The following is a 25,183-nucleotide window of genomic DNA, read 5'->3' as shown; positions in this document are numbered from 1 at the left end:
CAGGACATGGTGACAGGGCAGGTGTGTGTGCAGGGGACATTGGCGCAGTCAGCGAGGGTGGGCTTGTCTGAGGTTTGTGGGACCCACAGACCAGGGTCCAGACCGCACTGAGGTCCAGATGCCAAGATTCTTCTGGGAGGGGTGACCACTGCAGCCCGGGCCACTCTGCTCTGCTCAGCTGAGGCCAGGCCACCCCTCCCCTCCCCGGGCAGCCCCTGGGGTCTGCCAGGCCGAGCTCACCGCAGTGGGGGTCCCTCACCAGCAGGGGTGGCCCAATCCCAGGCCCTGCTGATGGGGTGGGGAGGGTGCCATAATTGTCCCCAAGCTTGCGCCCTCACGCCGCCGGCGCTGTGCTCAGAATCCGTCTCCGTTCGTTTACCCCGGCTGGCAATTAGAGGAGTTCGAACTAGGGCAGCCCCCGCGGCCCCAGACAATTACCAGCCTATTTTCCCATCTTGTGGCAACAAGATCGGAGCCCGGCCTCCCGTGCCCGCCCTCCCCCAGCCCCCATTTAAATGATAATGAGAGACGACTCGTTCCATTTAGCCCTGCAGAAAACCCATCTCTGCTCTGCGGCCACTTCTGCAGCTGGGGGTCAAGAAGACAAAGGCCTCTTCCCGAGCAGCGCCTCCTCCTGGGGCCCCTTCTGCCTGAGTCCTCCCTCCCCCTGGGGCCCCTCTGTTCCCACCCCTAGCCCTTACATCACCTGCCCATCCCCTTCTCCATGGTCCAGGGAGACCCGGGGGCCCTGGAGGGCTACCCAGCACCCCCACTGTGGTGGGCCAAATCCCAGCGGGAGCTCCTGTGTGTTGCCTGCCTGGGTCATCCGCACACTGGGCCCCAAGAACACCCACCCCGGGACCTGAGCTCAGGGACCCGTCTTTTAGGCAGGACACCGAAGGGTGTCCCCAGACCCAGGCCAGCTTGTGCCTCGGCGGCGCACCCTCCCCTCCGCGTGGCCCCCAGTGTCTGCCTCAGCAGCGAGCTGGACTGCTGGACACCCATGCCACTGCCAGCCCGAGCTGACAGGCTGGTCCGCCTGGGCAGGTGGGAGTGCTTCCAGCTTGTTCCCTGCAGTTCCAGACCGGCTCACCGGGCCAGGGACACTCCCCCTGCCCTTCTTAATAAACACATCTGTGGGAGTCATTCCCCATCGACATCCCTGCCGGCTGCCAGCCTGGCACCAACCCCGAGCCTGCCCCCAGCGGGATGCAGGACCTGCACCCCAGCATGGTCACCTCCGTGGGCCCCTGCCAGTGCCTCATGGCTGCTCCTCATTTAAATCCCTCCTAACGGGGAAGCCCTAATTAGTGAAAAATCATGTTTTAATGAAGGCAGATGCTAATTGTGAGCACAAAACCCTCAACTGAGACTCCGGGCCCCTAAGCAAACGGCTTGCAGTGTCTGAAGGTTGGGGGCTGGTCTGGCAGTCGCCCCAGGGACCCAGAAATGCTCCGGTGAGCGGCTGGGCTACTCACGTCACTGAGCTGGTCCCGAGAACTGCTCCTCCGGGAGCTGGTGGCTTCTCGGACGCTGTCGCCGTCACTGTTGTGGTCGCCCCCTCTGGACACCATGACCTTCATCTGGGGAACGGGAGAGACGGGCTCAGCAAACACCCTGCAGGGTGGGGCCGGGGCACAGCCAGGCTCGGCCTCCTCCCCGCTCCGCGACCCGGTCCCTCTGGGCTGAAGCCTGGGGCGGGGGCACCAGGGGCACAGCCAAACACTTACAACCCACTACCGCCCATTCCTACCCAGAATGGGAAAGAAATGCCTCAGAGGGCAAAGGGCGGGCACTCAGCGGCATAAACTGCTACCAGCTCTGTCTGTCCTTTCCTCCCGCTGGCCCAGTGGACGGCTGTAAAGGGTCCCGGATGGCAAGCGGGCCAATGGGCCGCCCTGCCCTTTTCCACTCCACCAGGGCCGGTCACGGGGCATCAAGACAGGCCGGCGGCAGTTCACCCCCGCTCCCGGCATGCACGTCACTCCCAGGCCTCTTCAGTCCTCACCACCACCCAAGGTGGGCAGTCAGGGCTGCAAGGTCTGCAGAGCCACTCCCCGCTGTGTGTCCTCGGGCCATTACTCAACCTCTCTGTGCCTCAGTTCTGTCATCTGCAGAGCGAAGCAAGTAGTACTCACTAGGACAGGTGCTGCCATGTCATATATCTGCCAGAATTTCTGTAGACCTGGTGGGCCCTCAGCTCTTTGCTCCTCACACAAAAGCCCTGTTAGATGCTCTGCGCCCACTTTACAGACGAGGAAACCAAGGCCTAGAGAGGTTAAGTGACAGTGTGGAAAGTGGACCCAGAATCCTGCTTGCATCTTTCTTTTCACTCGGAAATAGTTTCAAACCTCACAAAACTGTGGGGCAGGGATGCACATCACAGCCCCAGACCTCCACCCTCCCTGGCCCAGGAAGTCACCACCCCTGAACCAGGCCAGCCTCCACCCATGTCTTGCCAGCTCCTGGTGCCCTCCTGGCAGGACCCACTGAGCTCGGCCATCCCACCACCTCCCGGTCTCTCCAGCCTCCCTGTGTTGGAACATTCCCACAGCTTCATCTGGACACGCACCGACAGCCCAAACCTTCGTCTGCGTGTCTGACGTCTCCTAGCAGCACACCGAGGCCGTGGTTTTCGGCCTGCACGCTGCCTAGCAGCCGATGACCCCTGCTCCAGGGGCGGCCACTGTCCCCGTGGGGCAGCTTGGGGGCCGTGCAGGGCGTGCGAACGTCCTGCCCTCCTATCCACCCCCAGGCCTCCCAGCCCAGCGCACAAGCTCGCGGAGCTCAGGAGTGCTCAGAACCTGCACCACGACGGGGTCAGGCAGGCCCAGTCCTCCACACCCAGCCGTTTTGTCATAAGCATCCTTCAGCCCCAGAGACCCCAGGCAGGGCGGAAGGTCAGGACGGGTCAGCAGGGCGCACCAGCTATGCTCTGGAATATTCTCGAGTCCCCAGGAAACCCCTTATGGCCTGCGCCCTTCTTCCTGCAGACCCCAGGGTGGGCTCAGCCAGAAGCTTCTCTCGAGGCAGCCCCTCAGAGCCCCTTCCCCAGGGCCAACCGAAGCCCTGAGATGGGGCACAACTCCCCAGAGCCACAGGCCCTACATTGTGTGGCCAGCAGAGTATAATGACAAAACAGAACCAGTGACCGTCCACAGCCCGGGCCCTGGGTGCAAGGACCCAGGGGAGGGCAGCCCTCTTGGGAAGCTGGAACAGCCACAGCCGGGGGGAGCCCACGCCTCAATACCACCCTCGCTCCCCACGGCAGGCCCAGGGTGGGGGTCCAGTCCTAGCCCAGGCAGGAGCACCCCCGCCTCGCTAGCTCCATCGTGCTCAGCCCGGCGGTGAATGCGCAGCCCCTGGGCCAGCGCTGCCTCTTCTGACTGTGCTTGAGCTTGTCTCCTCATCTGTGAAAGGGGGGTGCCGACAGAGCCCTGCGCAGGCACTATGGGGGTAAGAGGTTCTGCTTGTGAGCCGGAACCCTTCTCCAGCACCGAGAAGCCACCAGGTGTCCCTGTTGCCCCCAGTGGGCTCTAACTGCCCCGCAGGGATGGGCCTTTCTTGCCTCTGGACCCCGTGACAGGTCTCACCAAAAGAAGGGAATATGGGAGCCTGGGGGACCTTCCTCGCTGCCTTGCTGGTAGGGAGCCTCTGCAAGAAAACAAATGCCCTAGTGCAGTGGTTTTCAAAGTGGGGTCCCTGGACCTGCAGCGGCGGGACCCAGGAGCTTGTTAGCAGTGCAAGTGCGCACTTTCAGGCCCCACCCCAGACCTGCTGCGCCATCGGGCCTCTGGGGGATTCTGCTGCGGCTCCAGTTGAGACTCACAGCTCTGATCCTTAGTAATCACCCCCATGAGCCCCACATTCACTGCTGCGGGACAGTATTTTGGGTTGGGCTCAGAGCAGGGTCCCTGCCCAAGAAGAAGGCTGGACCCAGGGCCACCGCAAGGACAGGAAAGGCCTGGCGCAGGGCTGCTGTGCATAGTTGCGCAGGTTGCTCACTGCACAAGGACACCCAGCGAAGCGGGAGGGGAAGCAGAGGCTAAAGAACAACCCCCACACAGCTGAAATGGGAGGAGGGAGCATGCCACAGTCCACATCATACATTCACACAAGTTGTCTCCTCTCTAAGCTGGGCCTCAGAGAGGATGCCTTATCCTGACTCCTCGGTGGTGCCCTGCAGAGCGGGGCAGGCTGGGGTCTGTCAGCCTTCCTCAGGCGGTTGGTTTTAGCTCTGAAAGCCCCATTTCCCAGAAAATCCTGTAAAACTGAGTCCTGTGCCCTGGGAACCACCCCAACCCTGGACTGGGATGGCTGGTCACCTTCTCTTTCTAGGCCAGGACCCCAAACAGCCCAAGCTCGGGTCTGGCTGTCCTGTAGCCTTGTCTGCTTCCTAGCGGCTCAGAAATGCTGCTAGCCAGCTATGCCAGAAGGCCAGGGATGCCATGCCTCCATTTCTAGCTGGAGCTGGAGAGATAACATCGGATTCCCTGGGCACTGATTGTCCTGGGAGGGCAGCTGGGAGCCCCTGTGCCTGTGCCCACCCCTGGGCCTTGTGGTCTATCCATCTGCCCATCCATCCATCCTTTATCCATCCATCCTCCCTTCCACCTATCCACCCATCTAGCCACCCACTCATCCAACCATCCATCCATCCATCCATTCACCCTTCTACCTATCCACCCATCTACTCACCCACGCATCCATCCATCCATCCATCCATCCATTCACCCTTCTACCTATCCACCCATCTACTCACCCACGCATCCATCCATCCATCCATCCATCCATTCACCCTTCTACCTATCCACCCATCTACTCACCCACGCATCCATCCATCCATCCATCCATCCATTCACCCTTCTACCTATCCACCCATCTACTCACCCACGCATCCATCCATCCATCTATCCATCCATTCACCCTTCTACCTATCCACCCATCTACTCACCCACGCATCCATCCATCCATCTATCCATCCATTCACCCTTCTACCTATCCACCCATCTACTCACCCACGCATCCATCCATCCATCTATCCATCCATTCACCCTTCTACCTATCCACCCATCTACTCACCCACGCATCCATCCATCCATCCATCCATCCATTCACCCTTCTACCTATCCACCCATCTACTCACCCACGCATCCATCCATCCATCTATCCATCCATTCACCCTTCTACCTATCCACCCATCTACTCACCCACGCATCCATCCATCCATCTATCCATCCATTCACCCTTCTACCTATCCACCCATCTACTCACCCACGCATCCATCCATCCATCTATCCACCCATCTACCTGTCCACTCATTCATCCATCTGCCCACCCATCCATCCACCATCCATTCACCTATCTATCCATCTATCCATTCACCCACCCGTCATCCACCCGTCCATCCATCCACCCACCCAAGGCTTACCGAGTGCCTATGAGCTGGCTCTGTTCTGGGCAATGAACACAAACAGACACAAGCCCCGCCCCCCTGAAGCCCACAAAGAGGCCAGCACACGGTCGGCAATGGCCACAGGTGCTTTGAAAGGACTACGGCAGAGAACAGCAAAGAAGGGTCGCCAGGGAGGGCCTCACTGAGGTGACACTCTGAAAGGTGAGGAGGTGGGTCACGAGGCTATCGGGAAGGGTAGGGGACGGCACTGCTGGGAGCAACGAGGCTTTCCTCGAGGTGTGCAAAATTCCTGAACACACAACAATCGGCTCGTGCAAGGTGGCACACCACCAGAACGTGTCCTCAGGCTGGCGGGGCCAGCACTCCCCTTTAGACGGGTGGATATGTGGAAGCAGGGCATTGCTCTCCAGCTGGCAGGGTCAGGTCACAGCCTTCAGAAGGGCGGGGAGAGGACACTTCCCTCAGACCAGCAGGGTTAGGGACACCACCCTCAGACTGAGGCACCCCAGGAGCACCTGGGGTCCTGGGCTTTCCGGCCAGCAGGGCTCCCCTCCCCGCCCTGGGCTCTGTGGCACATCCCAGGAGGAAGCGTCTGTCTCCCGGGCCAGCCGCCAAGTGCACTTGGCCACAGAGAGGCAGCGTGTGGTTCCACTTGGTGATCAGACCCCCAGAGTGTGGGGAGTGGGCGGCCAGTCCAGGGGGTGCGGCTGAGAAGGGGCTCAAGAGGTGGGACCCAGCGGTGTCCCCAGGCTGCCCCTCAAGCTGCACACCAGGTGGCTTCCCCCCTGGTGGGGGGAGGAAACGCCCTGGGCCTGGGATGCCCTGGGGCTGGCTGGGGCACCCGGCACCCCTCTCTCCAGCAGTGAGCAGGCTCACGAGGACTCCAGACCCTTCACAGACCAGCACCCACCAGAGCACACAGATACGAGGGCGACGGAGAGCCCCTGGACGGTCCCACGTGAACCCACCCCGGCCTCTCCTGCCCACATCCCGACCATCGCCCACCTGCTCCTGACACCTGCCCGGCGCCCTGCACGCACACCACCCTGCCGAGACCCTTGGCTGAAGCAGGGCGCACACAGGGCCCCCGCGACCCATGGAGCCCTGCAGCGCAGACGGAGCAGAGGCGCCCTCCCTCCGCACACCCGACTGCTGCGCGCCACCTCTGGCGACAGTGGGGCGGCGGCCCTGGAGCTGTGCAGTGCACAACCCGGACAGCCACACGTGACAGCCCCTGCAGGAGCTCACGCCCCACCAGACGGTTCTGCCCGCAGACGAGCACCAGCCCGTGGAGCTCTCAGGAGTGCACACGAGCGCACACACATTCTCAGGGGCTCTGGGCTCTGCCCCATGCCTCTCCCCTCTGCCCGCCAGGGGTGGGAGGTGCCCTCTGACCCACGGCTGGTCTGCACTGGCCTCCAGGATAAGGAGAGACCCACTTGGCCTCCACACCCGCGGGCCTGGGAGGGGAAGGGGTGGAGGATGGCCTAGTGCAGACCCTGGGGAACCCTGAGATGGGGGCTGCGGCTCAGGCCACCCAGAGTCTCCTTCAAACCAGTCGGGGGACAGGCTCTGGGGGGTGGGGCAAGGGTCAGGCACATCCCAGCGAGAAGGGAGTCAGGAACAGTGCCGCCATGGCCAACTCCACTACACCCCTGCAGAAACAGGCTCACGACAGCCCAGGCACCCCGTTCCGTGTCCACTCAGCGAACACGCGCAAACACGCACACGCCCGGCCTCTCCGTGCCGGGGCCACGTGGCAACCCAGGCCTGCAGCGGAGGCCCCTCCTCCTTCACTCCCCACTCCTCCCAGCACCCCGATTTCCTCTCAGGGACCACCCCCTGTGCAAACCAAGCGCTCCTGGGCCCCCCAGGTGACTCCCCTGGGCACCTCAAGGACGACTGGGCAGCCATAGGTCAAGCCCATGGCCCTGACTGGCCCCCGCGGGCTGGACTGGGAGGCCGAGCTGCGCTCATCCATGAGAACCCATCTGCCTTCTCGCCCCCACTCGCGGCTCCTGCTCGTTCCAGCCGGTCCCCAGTGTCCAGTGCGCTCTGTGGGCTCCGAAGCCTTCCATGACCCCTCGGAGCAGGTGCCCGGCACAGCTAAGTGGGGGGCGACAGCCTGTCCGGTCCACCTGAAGCCTGGACTGCAGCAGGGTCCGAGGCCCAGGCTGTGCCGGGGATGGGGCCCCCCCTCCCCATGGTGCCCCGCCCCCTAGCCCCTGTCACCCGTGCTACATCAGTGCCCCAGGGCTGTAAACCCAAAGCTCTGCCCAAGAAGCCCCTTGCCGCCCAGACTACTTGCTCTGTACCCCGTTCCCTGTCGCTCAGGGGGCCACCTGACCCCACTGAACCTGTACCCCCTCCGGCCTGGCATGTGACAGCAGTGAGGACATCACATACTTTACTCTGTTCAGCCCCCCCGCCCCCGGCCCCGCCCTCCGAGCTCCACGTCTGTGCTCTACCTCCCACTCTGGGAAGCCTGGGCTTTGGGCAGGGCCATAGGGCAAGGCTGGCCCAGGGAGGGGCCCTTCTCACAGACCGTGCAAACACACCCACGAGGGGGCTGGTGGGCGAGTCCGACGCTGGGGTGGGCGAGGAAGGTCAGGACCCCCGCCGCACCCGACAAGGCGGCCTGCACGGCCTCTCCTCCGCATGCGCACAGCACACCCCCCAGCTCCGCGTGGAGGACGGTCACCCCAAGTGCAGCATTGCAGGCTGGCGTCCGCGACTGACAGCAGCGCCTGCTGGTGAAGTGTGGTACTGCAGCTGCCGGGTGACCCGGGGAAGCGGGAGGGAGGGGGGCGGTTCTCCGGGCTGCGAAGGGGTGGAGGCTCCAGAACCATGGAGTCAGCCCTAAGGAGCCCCGGCTCTGGCCGTGGGCCCTGCTTCTCCCAGGGATCCTTCCCGATGCTCCCTCCACTCCTGCGTCACCAGGTGTCCCTCTGAGAGCGAAGCAGGGTCGCTGGACCGCGAGTGCCCAATAGGCAGGGGCTGTCCTAAGTCCCCACTACCTGGCATGGGGCCCGGCACAGTGGGGAGGGTCCCACGGCCAGCACAGGGTCAGGGAGCGAGCTGCTGCCCTCGGAGGCTGGCCACCCCTCCCGCTGCTCCACGTCCTTCCCCGGGACTCGGCCGGGTGGACAGATGGACAGATGGGTGACTGATGGATGGATGGACAGATGGGGGATGGAGACGTGCAACAGACCGTATACGGGATGCTGGCTGAGTTGAGGCTACAACCCGAGGAGCCAGCAGGCTCTGGGAGCTCTATGTAAGCAGTGAGTGTCCGCGACGCCCTGAGTGTGGTCCCTCTTGCTGGGGGACAGGGGTGGTGTGCCGTGTCCTGCCCCCAGTCGTGCCAGTGGACCCTGGGTGTGTGTGCCACCAGAGCAGGGTCCTCTGGGCTCCATCTCACCTCCACTCTGGCTGAGCCACTCAGCCTGCTCCACTGCCGGCCCCATCTGTCTGCTAAGTCAAGCCGCAAGCACCTCCCCGCAGCCGCCCAGCCCTCCTCCAGTGTGAATTCTGAAAAGCGTAACTCAGCTCACATCACTGCGCAGCATGGAACCCCCAGGTGGCCCCTCTGTGGGCGAGTGGCATTCACCCCTGCCCAGGCCCTGCGCCACCCCCATCCCAGGGTACTGGCCAGCTGGCTCTTTGTCACTCGGGCCTCAGCTCGGGTCACCTCCTGGGTGAGGCCGCCCCGATCCCCTGGTCTAAAGCAGGCCTGTTGGCACCCCCAAATCTCCCCACTCCTGTCACGCCTGTCTGGAACTCCAACGTGTGTCGTAGTCACTGAGGCATTCCCGGGCCCAGACAGGGACTGACAACAGAGCCCAAAGAAGTACATGCCGAACGGGCTTGACAGCACGGCGGGCCGGGGGCGTGGGGTGGGTGCCGGCCGCGCCCAGGCGTCCACTCCCCTCCGCCCTCCTCCCAACAGCGCCCCTCAGCAGGTCCCCCATGCTCCATCCGCGTGAGGGTCCTGTCTGGGGTGGGGGCCCATGTTGCAGGCCCCGGGCACAGGCGCCAAAGCTGCGGAAAGGCCAAGCACTCTGCCCTTAGGCCGTGCCAGACCGCCGGATTCCCCCCGCAGGATGGGGCCAGGTGAGCGTGCCAAGGAGGCCAAAGCTGAGCCTCGCCCGGCCAGGCCTCACCCAGGAGGCAGGAGGAACCCTTCTACAGGGAATAACGATAAAGCAGTGACCACGGTAAGAGCAGCAAACGAGCGGATCTAGCACGGACCGTGCACGCCAACTCAGTTTTTCATCTCAGCAACCTGAGGCGCATGCAGTATTGACAGCCCCACTTTACACACGAGGAAACAGGCCATCTGAGAGGAGGAGTCCTTGCCTGGGGCCACTGCAGAGCCCGGGCGCCTAACCCTGGAACTGCACCTCCACGTGTGTGGTACCAGCCAAGCTGGCGCAGAGCCGACGATAATGACGATGACGGCATGATGGGGTGGGAGGGGGAGAGGATGAAGAACGACCCAGGAAAGCCCCCCGCGGCTGCCCCTCCCCACAAGCTGCAGCCCAGGCCTCAGAACAGGTGGAGGTGGGAGAAACCATCCACATTAAAGGAGCCAGGCATTTACAGCAGCTAGCCAGGACCCAGAATGGTTCTGACTTTAAATTGACTCTCCGAAAACCCTTAGAGAGGGGTGTCATTACCCCACTGTACAGATGAGAAAACTGAGGCACCAAGGGGCAGTCACCTGCCCAAGGCCACACCGCTAGCAGGTGTCAGAGCTTATTCCCCACCACGATGCTCATCTGCCAGCGGCCAAGTGTGAATCTTCTGGAAGGACTCTACCCGGCCCAGTCTGGAAACTGTCTTGTAAGTGATCAGAAACACCCCTAAACAAACTGGCCAACAAATGTGGGCCCGGCCGACAGGTGTGATGGTGAGGAGGATGGACGGGCCAACGTGGAGTGCGCCCAGGACTCTCACCGTTTACCGAGGCTCCAGGGGCCCAGCCCTCTGCCAGCCTCGGGGTTACCAGGCCTGGTGGAGGGGTGCAGATGAGAAACGGGTCATCACCACACCGCAGAAGGGTGAGCTGAAAGAGAGGGGCACGGGGGACTTCCCTGGTGGTCCAGCGGTTAAGAATCCACCTTCCAATGCGGGGGACGCAGGCTGGGTCCCCATTCAGGGAACTAAGATACCACATGCCATGGGGCAACTAAGCCCGCGCGCCGCAACTAGAGAAGCCCACGTGCTGCAACGAAGGCCCAGCACAGTCAAGATAAAAATTAAAAAAAAAAAAAAAAAAGCGGGAGAGGGGCACGGGCACAGGGGAGGGAGGGCGTGTGCGGAGGGGTGGGCGGCGCGGGAGCTGAGCCACAGGGTGAGTGAGCTGGCAGGCAGGCTGCGGCGGGGGGGGGGGGGGGGGGGAGCAGGGGGAGCTCAGGCCATATCCAGGAGCCAGGACTTCCCGAGGGTGGAGGGGACCTTCCAGAACGCTTTCAGCAAGGGAAGGGCATGCTCAAATGAGCTCCTGAGAGGAACCTCGCTGCCCGCAGACAGGCAGGGAGACGGGGGCTGGCCAGCTGCTGCTGTTGTCTTCCACGGAAAGGTCAGGGTCAAGGGCAGAGACTCTGGAGCCGAGCCACCTGGTTTGAATTCTGGCTCAGCCACTCTTCCTGCTTGTCTTGGGCAAGTTACGGAGATGCTTCCTCGTGTTGTCATTGCTGTTGCTGCTTGTTTTTTGCTTCAGTGCCCTCGTCTGAAAATGGCACTAGCAACACGCGGCCTCACAGGCGCGGTCGCTGAACACAGTCCCTGGGCCGACTGGGAGGTCAGCTTCTCTTTGCTGGTGAGATGGTGGTGGGCTGGCCACGACGGGTAGGCACGACATCCGGTGACAAAGTCAGTTTCTTTAACAGGTACAGGACTATTCAGATCACCTATTTCATCTTATGTCGGTTTTGGCAAGTTGTATTTTTCCAAACATTTGTTCATTTCACCTAGGTTGTTCAATTACTGGAATAAAATCGTCTCTGCGCCATCCCTCCACGTCTGTAGCCCCTGCAGCGCTGCTGCCTTTTCCGTTCCTCACGCTGGTAATCTGCCTTCTTTTCTGCTTAATCATTCTTAACTACGGAGTTCTCAACTTCGCTGATGTTCTCCAAGAAACAATTTTTGGCTTTATTTTCTCTATCGTTTGCTTCCTGGTTCACTAATTACGCTCATTTGCATTCGCCCCTTTCTTCTTTAGGATTCCTTCCTCTTCTCTTTCTAGCTTCTTCAGGTCACTGATCTCGAACCCGTCTTCTTTTCTAACACGAGCACTGAAGCTGGAGGTCTCACTCCGAACACTGCTTTAGCTGCACCCCACACATTCTATATGGTGAATTTTTGTTTCCATTTGAATTTTCTAATGAAACCCTGCTCATAAGGACAGGTAGGAGGCAGAAGCAAAGGACTGGCCTGGGAAGGGGAGTGAGCAGTGGAAGGGGGCCCCGTTTCTGGCCCAATCGCCGGGGCAGACGCAAGCCTCCCCACTGAAGTGCGGGGAAGCTTTAGAGCTGTGTTCTGGCTTGTTCTCACTCAGTGCGGGGGCTGTGGCATCTGAGTGGAGGGTCTCGGGCCTGGATACACAGGCCTGGTGCTCAAGGGGAGGTTCTAGGCTGACACGCGCCCGGCTTTGCGGCCCAGTGGTGAGGGGTCAAACCAAGGCTGGCTGAGCGAGGGAATGAGGAAACCAACAAGAGGAGCAAGTGTGGGGAGAAAGTGAACTTGGGAAGCTCACCTCCCCACCCTGCCGGCTCTGAGACACAATGGACCAGTCTGAGCCCAGTCTCAACTGAGAAGGGCTGCATAAGGGCAGAGTTAGATACACGCTGCCTTTCCAAGACTTGGTACAAAAATACTGGAATATCCCATTGATAATTTTCATACTGACTACATGTTGAAACGATACTACTTAGAATATAGCCATCCCTCGGCGTCCGTGGGGGACTGGTTCCAGGAGCCCCCTGCAGATACCGAAATCCACGGTTGCTCAGGTCCCTCGTATAAAATGATGTAGCCCAGTCAGCCCCCTGCGTCCGCAGATACACAGAGCTGATGGTACATGGATCTAAAATATATTAGGGTTAATTCTGTCTCTTCTCTTCATACTTGTAAAGTGGGTCCTATTACAGTCCTATCAAAGAGTGTGCTGTTCCAAGCGTCACCTGCAGGGTCAGGACCTGCCTTTGACAAGGCCCCTGGGACCCCTCCAGGGGTTTGGGCAGTGCACCCCTCAGTCTCAACCTCCCCAGTCCCACCCCTGGGATAGGTTTCTTGCCAAGCCCCCCAGGCAAGGGCAGGTGGCTGGACATGGACACCATCTTCCTTAGACACCACCACCCCCGCTCTGACAAGTTGCTAGGGGTGTCTTGCGGTCAATGCTGCCCCTGGCTGGGGGAGGCGGTCCAGCCAGACATCTGTGCACACCAGACACACGCTTGCCTCTCCTAACATACTGGGGGACTGAGTCACATTCCGTGTCTGCAGGGACAGAGGCTACACGGGGCGTGGGTGATCTGCTTCAGTTGGGACGCATCCTCAGTGTCGGCGCCTTAGGTGCCGACGACGTCCTCGTGCGGGGAGCGGCCGGTCCAGGGGCCTGTCCTCCCCAGAGTGTCTCCCACGTGAAGGAGTAGATCTTGTTGGGAGTGACCAGGCGTTCACGTGTGGAGCACCTCTGTGCTCAGAAGAGGTGCGTGCACACGTGCACACGGGGAAGGCCTGCGCACAGCAGCAGACGAGCAATCCTCCCCAGGAAACTGTCAGCCCGGACTGGGCGTCCCAGGTGGACGCTGGAAGTGGCGTGCGGTCCCCTTTGAGGGCCAGGGGCTCATCGGGGTCGCCCACGCTCACCTCCCGGGGCTGCCCTGCCACCCACTGGCTGGATGCCAAGGGGTCTCCTTAGTAAGCACCTGCACAGGACGCTCCATCTCTGGCCGCTTTTGGACGGACCACCTGGTCACCCCTCCCTCTTCAACCTGGCAGCAAATCACAACCACCACTGCCCTTGCCCATCACAGGTTTAACAGGGACCAGGCGCCAAGTCAGGGGCTCCTGCCCAGAAGGTGCCTGTCCCCTCCCCACGGCCCAGTCTGCAGAAGGGGAGGTGGGCTGCAGGGCCGGAGGAGAGGTCCCAGTACAGCACTGTGCCCAGGCTCTGGTCTCCGTCCGAGGGCTCCCTGGGGCAGCATGGGGCCTCCCCCAGAGCCCCACGACACCCCCAAAGACTCACTCCAGCCCCACCCACCAGGCTGGGCTGCCCTACTCTCCCTATGACGGGGTGGGCCACACCCCACACCCCACACCCCTGACCTCGGGGCCAGGTCAATTGCCAGGGCCCCAACCTCTGCCACCAGGCCACGCAGAGCCCACACAGCTGTGTCCTTTGGCCAGCAAGGTGAGTCATCAAATTAGAATTAGCCACCAAAGTTTCAAAAATCACTGAATCCACAGAAAAACCCAGGATTCCAGTTGTTCGCAGAAACAAAGATCTGGCCACACTGGACCTATATTTTCTCATGGCAACACGGGTCCCCCAGGACACGACACACGCAGCCCAGTCCCCTCCGTGGCCAGTGGGTGCCTCGCCCAAGTGCACGTCCCTCAAGGCCCCAGCACTTTGAACCTGAGGCCAGCCGCAGCCATGCGGAGCCCCGTAGGGGTCAGAGGGCCCCTGCAGGTTCAGGCAGAAGCCAAGCCCCTTCCTCAGCAGCGATCACACAGGGAACAAGCCCCACCCCAGTCACCTCGGAGCTCCCCCACAGCCGGGGCCCTTCCGGAGGGGAAGGAGGAGGGCGGCCCCAGCCGTGGCGTCCCCGTGGGCTCAGCCCTCTTCCCCACCCCGCTTCTGCCATCAGAGATGGTGCCCCGACAGTCCTGTCTCCCCCACTAAGTGGCACCCAAGCACTGCAGCCAACATGCGCAGAGCAGAAAGGCCTATAAAGGCAGGAGCTGCACCCGTCCAGTCCTGGCCTGCCTGTGCCACGCCCAGACAAGAGCATGGGGCCGGGCGCGTGGGCGGTGCAGCGATGCTCACGCTACCCCTTGGGCTGGGAGTTCAGGGCACTGGGAGGGAGGGGGTGGCCTGAAGCCTTGCCACCCTCAGTGCATGACGACAGGGAACAGTGGGAACGAACGTGAAGGGTCAACAACAAGACCTCAGAAGCGCCTTCAGTGGCATATAGAAAAAGACCCCTTCCAGAGCCGGGGCTCCGAAACAGGACAGGTGGAGCTGGTCCATCAAGGAGGCCGCCAGGGAGGCCTGGAGGGTGATTATGGCGAGCTGAGTCCCCCCAAGCCCACACCATGTGACGCAGTGAGCCAGGTCCAGGCCAGGCACCCCCTCCCCTGGCTGCTCTCCTGCAGCTCAGCCGGAATGGAATGAACGACAGGCAAGTCCAGATGTGCAGAAAACCACTTGTCAGAGTAAAGCACTTCCAGTACGACACATACTTTGTTAAATTACAAACACTGATGCTGTTATAAAAATAATGGCACAGCACTTTTTATTTTCTTTAATCAGAAAAATAAGCCCCATGTTTCTGGGAGGGAGACCAGGTATCTGTAGGCTCTGCTCTGGGTGTCAGGACCCCCGGAGGGCCAGGGTCCTCATGGCCAAGCAGGGAGGAAGGCTCGGGTCTGGAAACCGGGGGGCACCTCCGTGGCCTCCATGAACCGGGTCGGTATTAGAGGTGGCTGTCACAGCCGGGTGAGACTGGGCGCACAGAGCACTGCGTGGGAGCCTGGCCAGGGCACCCCTGGTGGCCGACGCTCTTCTCCCACCTTGTGCCCAGGACTCCAGGAGCACTAGTGCGGGGCTGCCCTGAGCCAGAGGTCAGGGGCAAGGGGTGGTGACCCTTGAGCACAGGTGCGGGTCGGGTGGGAGTGGGGGGAAGCAGAGAAAGGTTTGTAGTGTGAGGTCTGCCCTGACCGGGGACGTCCTAGGGGGCCCGGAGCCGGAAAGCTGTAGGGGACGAGTCGGATGCTGGGAGGGGACATTCTGGGAATGGCCTCAGAATGGACCTTCTTGGTCCAAAGCTGGGGGGGTGGACAGGAGACTGCCCCCGGCTTCAGTGCTCAGTCACTGGGGTGGAAGAAGAGTCCTGAGGGGGAGCCTCTTGTCTCACCAGCAATTGCTACTCAACCGCAGACAGCCCTGAGCATCCCTCGTGTCCCCTCTCCAGTCACAGGACTCGAGAGCTGGGCAAACGTCACCCTTTGCAGAGGGAAGCAGCAGGGCCTCAGGCCTGGCTCTGGTCGTGCCCACGTTCTACCTGGTGGGGGATGGGAATGCACACTGGCCAGATGGGGTGGGGCCCAAGGAGGGCAAGGCCTACAGCTGGCACGCCCCCCAAAATCACACGCACAGGCAGACACTTGCAGACCACACACCATGTATATGCACACACAAACGCACACACTGGCTGGGCAGCACACCCGGGCATGGAAGTCCAACATTCAAGGACATGTGGGCACTTTAGAGGCACAGAGAGATGCTAAAGGACCCCCCACCCCACAAGCCTGAGCCCTTGGGGGTGGCTGTGTGCTCTCTCCCGGGCGCGTGCACGTCACAAAGCAGCGGGCACGGCGGGGGCCAGCCTGGCGGGAGGTGGGAAGGCGCTGTGGTCCTCTCCTCTCTTCCCGGCGTGGGGCGCCTCGGCTCGGTGGTGGCCCTGCAGGGGCTCCCGTCTCTGCTGAGCCTCAGCCTCCAGCCGCAAATGGACCGGCCTGTCCGGAGAAGGCCTCCGGCCAGTCTGACAACACACCTCGGGCCACAGGCTGAGGGGGCCTTGGCCCGGCCCAGCACAGCCACACCTGGGGTGGTCTGGGAAAACAGGCGTCAGGCTCCAGGGCTCACAGATGGGGCCTGGCGGGCCACTGCAGGGGTGGAGGATCGAGTCCGTCGTGACCTCAGGGGCCGGCAGGGTTGGCCTGGGGCCAGGAGGGAGAGCTGGGGCTGATGGGCCCGGACCAGGTCCAGCAGGGACTGCCGTGGCTGGCTCGGGGGCCCCAGGAGAGGCCGGCGGGGCGGGGTTGGCCGGCCCAGAAGTGACGGGCGCTCAGGTATGGGGAGTAACGGCTGGGGCTGGCAGGGCTGGCTCGGACCCAGAAGTGACCGCAGGGGCTGGCAGGGCTGTTTCGGGCCCAGAAGTGGCCGCTTTCGTCGGCACGGCTGTTCTGGGCCCAAGAGTGGCCGCTTGGGCGGGTGAGGCTGTTCTGGGTCCATGAGTGGCCGCTTTTGTTGGCACGGCTGTCCAGGGCCCAGCAGTGAAGGCTTGGGGGGGCCAGGCTGCTCTGGGGTTTCGACTAATTGCTGGGGCTGACTGAGGCCCAGGAGGGACCGCCGGGGGCGGCTGGGCTGGCCCAGGAGGGACCTTCGGGGCTGGCATGGGGCTAGGGACAGCCGCCGGGGGCAGCAGCACTGGCCCGAGAGTGAGCTGGCAGGCCGGCGACGTGGGCGCAGCACGAGGAGTGACTGTGGGGGCCGGCACCGCTGTCCTGAGGATGCCCTGCTGGGCTGGCCACGGAGACACGGGCCCATCCACGACCGCGTGGGCCAGCAGCGGTGCCAGAGGGCCAGCAGGGACCGACAGAGGTGGCACGGGGCCAGGACAGACCGCAGGGGCCGGCAGCGGTGCCACGGGGCCAGGATGGACCGCAGGGGTCGACAGAGGTGACACGGGGCCAGGAGGGACCGCAGGGGCCGGCAGCGCTGCCACGGGGCCAGGAGGGAGCGCAGGCGCCGGCAGCGCTGCCTGGGGGCTAGGACTGCCCAACGCGGCTGGCGGGGCTGAGCCGGGAGTGACCGCTGGGGCCGGCAGGGCTGATCTGGGGCTGGAAGCAGCTGCTGGGGCCGGCAGGGCTGACCTGGACCCAGAAGTGACCGCCGGGGCTGGCTGGGCTGTCTTGGGCCCAGAAGTGACCGCTGGGGCCAGCTGCGCTGACCCGGGAGTGGCCGCTGGGGCTGGAAGGGCTGCCCAGGGTCCGGGAGAGCCCGACGGGGCTGGCAGCGCTGACACGGGGCTGGGAGTGACCCCTGGGGCTGGCTGGGCTGGAGCTGCTGCTGGCGCTGGGCCGGGCCGTTCTGGTCCCAGTGGTTGGCTGGGAGCGGCCCCCCTTCTGGGGAGCACACCTGCATGGAAGAAAGAGCACGTGTCCACCTGGGCAGGTGTGCCTGTAGACCCCCCATCCAGCCCAGGCCCCTGAGACATGCTGCCCCCTCACCAGCATTCCAATCCCCAAGGGAGTTGAAAGTGGAGTGTGAAACACCAAGAAGAACCCCTCTCTGAAAAGAAGGCGCAAACCAGTGAGTCCCTGGAGAGGAAAACAGCTGTAGTGCTGAGCCGACACCTAGGACAGAACCCTGTACCCTGGGAGAAAGCCCCTGGCCCCAGTCTCCCTGCCCCATGCCAGCTGGGCTCTGGGTGACAGCAAGGATGGCCCCTCCCAGCAGGGCTGCTCCTTGCACCTGGTCCACCAACCACAACTGACGTGACTCCCTCCCTGTCTCGCAGACCCACTGCGTTTCGCGTAAGTTTAGCACATGGAGAGCAACCAGCAATGAGCCTGGTCCCCACGCGTTACAGACACGCTGGACACCCCATAGTCGGCGGAGCCTGACAGACGCAATGGGGAAACGGGGCCAGCCTATCAGCGGGTGCACCCTCCAGTTCCGCCTGAGCCAAGCACCCCCTGCCCCCAGTTCCTGGGTTCCTGGCCTGGTCTGCCTTTCTCTGGCTGTGACCCCCACCCCCCACCCCGGGGTGTCCCCTGCCTCCACTCAGAACCCTCAGACTTGCGGCAGGCGGCTGCTCCCGGCCCCAATCCACATATGCCCCTAATCCCACACCCGACAACGATGGAGCACGTTGCCAGGCAGGCCCAGATGCCGATGGGTGGTGTCCAGGTGCTGCTGTGGCCCCCAGGCCGCCCAGGAGCCCTTGATTCGGAGTGGGAGGGCCCAGCGCTCACCTGCTTGGTGGGCTGCAGAGGGGCCTTCTTCTCCCCTCGGTCGCAGGTGGGCTCCAGGTCCTGCTCGGAGCTGCCTGCCTCCAGGGGCCGCCCGTTCTCACCAGGCTCTGCAGACGGGCAGTTTTCTGATTCACGGGGCTTCTTGACAAGGCGACGTTCCCACTTCTCCTTCCGCTCGTGTGGCTTCAGGGCCATGTCCTTCTGTGGGGTGAGGAAGGACAAAGCCAGTTAATCGGCGGTGACACGATTCCAAGTGTTATCCCACCAGTGACACCATGAGAGACCACGTTGTGCCGAAGGTGGGGTCCTGGGCACGTGACAGCACCTACCTGGAGGTGCCACTACCCGCCACCCCCCCGCAGTGGGCTGTCAGGCTGCCACACCTTGGGAAGGAGCCTCCCATCCTGGGAGGGCCACATGAAGGGGAATGAAGGGAGATGGGTGAATGGGTAGGCGGCAGACGGGTCTGATGAGTGCGGGTGGGCCTGTCAGGACTGGGGGTTTGGGGAGGGTGACTGGGGTGAGTTTCCCGAGGAGCCCAGCCAGTGACGTGGGGCCCTGATCCTTGGCCCAGTGTGAGGCCTCACCCAAGCTCAGCAGGAAGCAGCTGCTGAGACTGGTGGCTGGGCTGGCCTTCAGGAGGCACGGCCCATCCTGGCACCCTCTGGATTCCTGGTCTGAGACCGGGGCGAGCCCTGGGCTGAGGGCCATCGCCGCAGTAGCTGGCTGTAGGCAGAGATGCTGCAACTCCAGCTGCCCCGTCCCCTGGTCCTGAGCCACCCGTGGGTTTATCAGCCCAACTCGAGGATGCCCAACTGGCATCCTGACCCAATGGGAGCCTGTCTTGGGAAAGCAGTCTCCATGTCAGCCAGGTGTGCAGAGCTGCAGCGACCCCAGACATCACCCCTGGAGCAGGGACCTGGGCCTGCCTTGTTCACAGCTGTGCCCAGTGCCTGGAGCCAGGCCTGACACACAGTGGGTGTTTAATAAGCACGTGCTAAAACGATGCCGACAACGGCAGCATGGTCTCCCATCCCCATGGGCGGCTGGGCCTCTGCACTGCCTGCACAGCTCCTACAGTGCAAAGGGGGCCTGGACCCACCGCCACCTGCAGCTCTGCCAATGTGCCCAGAGATGCCTGGCATTCACTGGTGGTGAAGAGGAAAGGTGCACCCACCGGCCTCTTGCTTGGGTCCATGGGGGAACCAGGGGCAGCACCAGCGCCACTGGGCTGCTAAAGAGAGAGCTAAGGAAATGCCAACAAGGGACCCAGAAGGTTCCGAAAGCATCTGCCCACGAAGGAGGGGAAGAGGAAAGCCTGAATGAGGGCAACGGTGACTTATCCCAGGTGACACCCTCACGGCCCCCCAGGAAACGTCCCTAAGCCACTTAAGCAGGTGGCAGGAAGGACCAATGTCCCAGCCTGCTGTGGTCCCCTGGACTGGGGGCAGGGAAAGGGATGTGCTGTGCTTGCCGCGTGGGCTCCTCTGACCTGGAGCCAGCAGCTACCTCAAGACGACTCCCCACATCCCTCCTCCCGTCCAGTGAAGGGGGCCCACAATTCCCAGAATTCGAGAGGAGTGCCAATGAGGTCAGCCAGACTGGAGCTGTCCCTCCAGGCACGGAAGCCCCCCAGCTGCCCTGCCTGGTGTGGCCCGTGGCCTGTCCTGGGAGCAGCCATGTCCCATCGCAGGCTGACTGACCATCCCCCTCGGCGGCTGCACACAGTCGTGTCTGCACAAGGCGTGGCAGCAGATCCCTCTCCTCTCCCAGGCCCAGATGCATGGGCACACAGACCTGCGGCTCAAGCAGGATCTGGGGAGCGAAGGGCCATCCACAGCCTCTCAAGAGGGGGCATGTGGCACCCCTTGACCTCTGACCCCACACCAAGGGCTGGCGTACTCACCTTCCTGCACGCCCTGCACCCCTGCCCTGTCCCCAGTGTCAGCTCAGGGGCTGACTCAGCGTCAACCAGGAAGAGAGAGAGGGATGGTGTGCCAGTGGGGCTGGGGGCTCCTAAAGGTCAGCTGAACCGTGAGGCCGCAGGCAGGACGCTCGTCCTGGTGCATCTGTGAGGTCAGACACCCTTCCACGCAGAAGCACTCCCACCACACGTGGATCTGCCCAAAGTTCCACAGGCTTCTGCCTGAGCAGCAGGTGAGACCCCAACGTCCTGGATGCAGGACTGACCCTTCCCCATGCTCACACTCTGGGCTATCAGACCCCAGGGACACCCACAGGTCATCTGCACTTCGGTGGCCACTGCCAGAACCCCCAAGGGCACCAGCTCATCTTAGCCCGAGGGGGTCACTCTCCCTCACGCCCTGCCGACAGAGCCCCTGCTGACCCCAGGACTTCCCAGCACCGGCCCTGCTCACAGGCCAACTCATTAAACTGGCAGTGAGCGCCGACTCTAGGCTAGCTTGGCTCCAGGCACCTGGGACCAGATCAGGAGGGAGCTGGCCCAACAGGCGAGTTGTCACGACACCCAAAAAGGCAGCAGGGTAACACAGGCAGGGAAGCAGAAAGGAAGGAGCCACTTCAGAGATGCTTGGGGACGACCCTTGGTCAGAGCCCAGGGAGCCTCCCTCAGGGAGCAGCCAGTGCAAAGTCCCTGAAGTGACGAGGAGTTCCACGCTCCCTCTCTGGTGCCCTCTCCTCAGGACGGTGATGCCAGGAGGGAGGTTCTACTGGTCAGCAGCTGGCCCAGCATATGGCCACGGGCTTCCCTGGCGAAGAACGCTGAGGCTGTCCCTCAGGTGACGAGGAAGCACTGGTGAAGGCGGCTCGCTTTCCACACGCAAAGTACTTAATAAGTATTGACTCCTGGTGTGCCCGTGACGCATGAATGTCAGCCCCCTTATAGACAGAGGCCAAGGCCCAGAGAGGTCCAGAGATATTCCTGGTCACCCAGCCCACAAGGGTCTCACTGCTAACAGGCTGCTCCCACACAGGCCCCGGAGAGCAGCGAGGCCCCCAGAGTCCCTACCTGTCCACCCTGGATGTCACCTCCTAACCATGGGACGCCAGCCTGCAGGTCCGTTACCTTAGAGCCTCACTGCCCACCCGTGGGTGCCCACCTCCACCCAGCCCCATCGTGGTGCAGAGGGTGGGCCCAGCAGGCTGCGGTCAGAGGCCCCAGGGAAGACACAGGGAAAGTCCCCAGGCACCACGCTGTAAGGGGTGCATGAGTCAGGGCCCTCCAGAGAAACAGACCCACAGCGTGCGTGCGCAGGCGAAGCTCGATTAGAAGGAGGCGGCGGCACGACCGTGCAGGCCGACGTCCCAAGACCCGCTGCGGGCAGCGTCGTGACCCCAGAGGGCCGCGGGAGTAGTTCCAGTCCGAAGGTGGAGGAAAGGCCCCCATCAGACAGGAGGAGCCCCCTCTTCCTCGGGGCAGGGCGGGCCTTTTGGTTCCACACAGGCCTTCAGCAGACAGGACGAGGCCCGCCCGCATGCAGGGGACGCCTGCCGCACTCAGTCTGCAGTGGAAATGCAGCCCCGTCCACACGGCCTCCCGTCTGGGGCCAGGCTGGCACGGGCAGGCACCACTTGAGGGGCCCCGCGGGTGTGGGGAGGTGGGGCTTTGAGGCAACGCCGCCCTGCACACCCGGGACCCTGGAGCCCCGGGGGCCCCGGGCAGGACGCGAGTCTCTGGGCTGCAGCCGTGCTGGTCAGGCCCCGGGCCCAAGCCTGCCCTGACAACAGGCATCTCGACTCCCACACCTCGGAGCCCCCCCACCGTGGGCCACCTTGACCTTCTCATCGCCACAGAAAGTGGCAAGTTATCTCCCCCGACCTCCCCATGGGCCACCTCCTTCCGGAAAGAGTAACTAACCATCCTGTCCCCGTGCGACCTGGTCCTGAGATGAGCACGTCCCGCATCACTGCGGGGTGAGCCTCGCCTTTACAGGGCAGGAAGGGAGCAAGAACCCGCCTCAGGGTCTTTCTAGGGCCACCCGAGGCCACTTTTGACCTACTTGGCTAAAGTCACAAAGACTGCTTCTAGCCCGGGGGGATAACCTCTGAGCTCTCACGTCTGAGCCCTGGAACAGAACAGGGCTGCCCGTGGTGCGTCCGATCAAACACAGAGAACGTGTCCACTACTACCGATGAATCTACGGGGCAGCCTGCCCCAGGGGGACACCTGGGACCTGTCTTTCTAACAAGCATTTGTGAACAAAGAAGGACAGGGAAGGGCAGACGTGCAGCGAAGCAAGCGTGGTGCTGACTCACGTGGTGAGCACCTCAGACAGACCCGCCCCTGCCGTGCTCTGGGACCCACCTCGGCCCCTCCACAGGTTCTGGAAGGGCCTCAGGAAAATTCTAGGTCATCTCTCCAGACACATCTGGCCACCGCATCGTTCATGTGGTAAAAAGGACGCGTCTGTCAACCACAGACTGTTCTAACTCGTCACATCTTCTATAAACCTGTTTTTGGCATTCTGTTGTTTTTCGTTAAAAACAACTAGATTGTCAGAATCTTTGAAACACCAGTGCCTCTCGCCTGGCCTGGACTCAGTCCAGCTCCATCTTGGCCATAGCCCACAGTGGCAGGTGGGGCCCAGGGCGGGACCTCCTGCATCTGGAAGAATGGGGGGAGCAGGAAAGCCACCTGCCTTGGCCGGGTTGAGGTGCACCAGGCGTGGGCCTTGTGCAGACGGAGGGGACGGCAGGCCCACCGGCTCTCTCCTGGCTTCCGCAGGCAGGAGGCCTCGTGCTGCACACGTCCCGGCTCCAAGCGAGGCCCATAGTGTTTCCTGCCTGAAGGTTCGAGAGGATGAACTCTAAGCCAAGGGCCTGCCAGTTTCCTCGCCTGGAAGGAAAATCGCCATCTCAGCAGGATCTCTCTGGAGCAGGGCTTACCAGGGTCCAGATGCAGCTGCCCCCACCCCAAGCCACTGTCATGAGAACGACCGCAGAGCTCCCTGGGCTTCTGTTCTGTACCGCACTGCTAGTGAGCGCGAGCCAGGCCTGAGCTTGGTGCCCGAGGCTGGGGCTGCCCTCGAGGGCCTGTGACGCCAGCCCCATGGGGGTGTGTCTGGGCCCGTTTTGAAGGCTCAGCCATGCTTGGGCACACGCAGTGCCAGCGTTCTGCCCTCACTGGCCTCACTTTCCTCATCTGTAGTCTGGTGCGGCAGCTGTGCCCAGGCCTGCAGGGAGGAGCGAGGCTGAGGCGTGCGGGGGTTTTACACACAGCCACACTGCGGGCCCCCACTGACTTGAGGCAATGGCCCTGCAGCGGAGCCCCCTGCAGTAGCCAGGCCCTCTGACCCTCCCGGACCGTGGGGGCGGGGGTGGGCATGTTGCTGTGAAATCAGACTAGATCTTCCTGCAGCGATTTTACGTGACCACCTGTAACTCCCCTAAACAGGATTACTATGCAGCACCGATACATTTTCTAACTTGCTTCTGTAAACCGACCACGGAGAGAGAAAAGCAAGTACAACTAGTAAACACAGACTGGAATGATTCCCCTCACCGGGGGGCTGAGGCTGCCTGCTCCCACCTGGATCAGGCCCTTTCAGGCCCCCAGACCCTGCAGGCAAAGGCGCGGCCACACCCCTCTGGCCAGGCGGGGGCCCCTCTACTCTGTGAACCACGCTGGGGTCTGCTCCCCAGTACCTGGGCCCCAGCCCATAGAACTCACCCCTCGTCACCAAACTTGGGCAACTCTCGCCACCGGGGGTGAGAAGGCAGATGGCCCACCTGGGCCCTCACCACTGCCCCCCACCCCACCTGCCCCTCCACTTCCTGGAGGAAGGCTTTGTGGGATGTCCATGTCACCCTGGGACAGGGCCAGGCCTGGAGACCCGTCCCCGTAAGGGGCCAGGAGGCTGCGGGTGGCGGAGGTTGCCTTCTCCCAGAACCTCTGGACCTGAGGGCCCCAGCAGCCCTCCCGACTCGTGGTTCAGGCACCTGCTCTCCATGGTTCCAGGAGCTCACGCCACATCCCACCCACGTCCAGTCTGAGTGCGGCCCCACCCATTCTACCTTCAGAGCCCCACCCATGGCTCACCGGGCAGGCTGTCATCCCCCGACCTGGATGCCCTTCAGAGCACGTCTGCCTCAGGGCCTTGGCGCAGCTGCTCCCTCTGCCCTGGCACCCACATGGCTCACTCCCTCTCACCTGCAAGTTTTGCCTCAAACTCCCCCTACCCCACACAGGGTAAAACCGCAGCCCCCATGCTCCGCCCCGCCTTCCCCACCCCTCAGAGCCTCAACGTGCAGGTGCTCCTTTCCTGTGGTCGGGGCAGCAGGTGGCTTAGCGCAGGGTCTCTCCCCAAGCGGGAACCCCCTCCCCTTCCCCCTGGCCAGACAGGAGGCAGCTTCTGCACCACCCACCCCCAAGTGACCAACTCTCCACGCCTGCCTGGGACTAAGGAGGCTCTGGCGACGACGTGGGACTCCAGTGCCAAAATCAGGGAAGTCCCAGAGACACTGAGGCGGCCCCGTGAACCACGACGACAGCATCTTCCTTCATTTAGACAGCCTTCGCCAGAGCCCCTCCCTGCCCACACAGTGGGCTGGGGGCCAGGATGCAGGGGTGAGAAGGTCCCTTTGCCTGGCCTGACCCCCACCCCGGGCCCTGCTCCAGGTGCAGGAAGGCCGGGGACACCTCCAGCACCTGCCGCTGACCTCTCTCCGGGCTTGAATGCTGAACTGGGAGCTGTCCCGGCTGTCCCAACCCTGGCGTGGGGACCAGGTCCAGTCACCACCTCCAGCTATGCTGCTGGGACAGAACTGTCCTCCCTGACCCATCCACCGCGTAAG

General features: G+C 62.7%; 1 protein-coding gene across 11 annotated transcripts in view; it reads right to left on the bottom strand.

Moving 5' to 3' along the window:
- Window positions 1-25,183, bottom strand: part of FBRSL1 (fibrosin like 1) — an 83,963-nt gene that overhangs the window by 49,868 nt on the left and 8,912 nt on the right. For all 11 annotated transcript variants that reach the window (XM_032654610.1, XM_032654612.1, XM_032654603.1 and 8 more), the window contains exons 2-3: window positions 18,410-18,610; window positions 1,479-1,583 (exon numbers count right to left, since the gene is read on the bottom strand). In XM_032654610.1, coding sequence (XP_032510501.1) covers window positions 1,479-1,583; window positions 18,410-18,610 — 306 coding nt within the window. The remainder of the gene's footprint in view (window positions 1-1,478; window positions 1,584-18,409; window positions 18,611-25,183) is intronic.

Source organism: Phocoena sinus, chromosome 14 (assembly GCF_008692025.1).
Source record: "Phocoena sinus isolate mPhoSin1 chromosome 14, mPhoSin1.pri, whole genome shotgun sequence".
Lineage (NCBI taxonomy): Eukaryota > Metazoa > Chordata > Mammalia > Artiodactyla > Phocoenidae > Phocoena > Phocoena sinus.
This window is presented reverse-complemented; position numbering and strand designations above follow the sequence as displayed.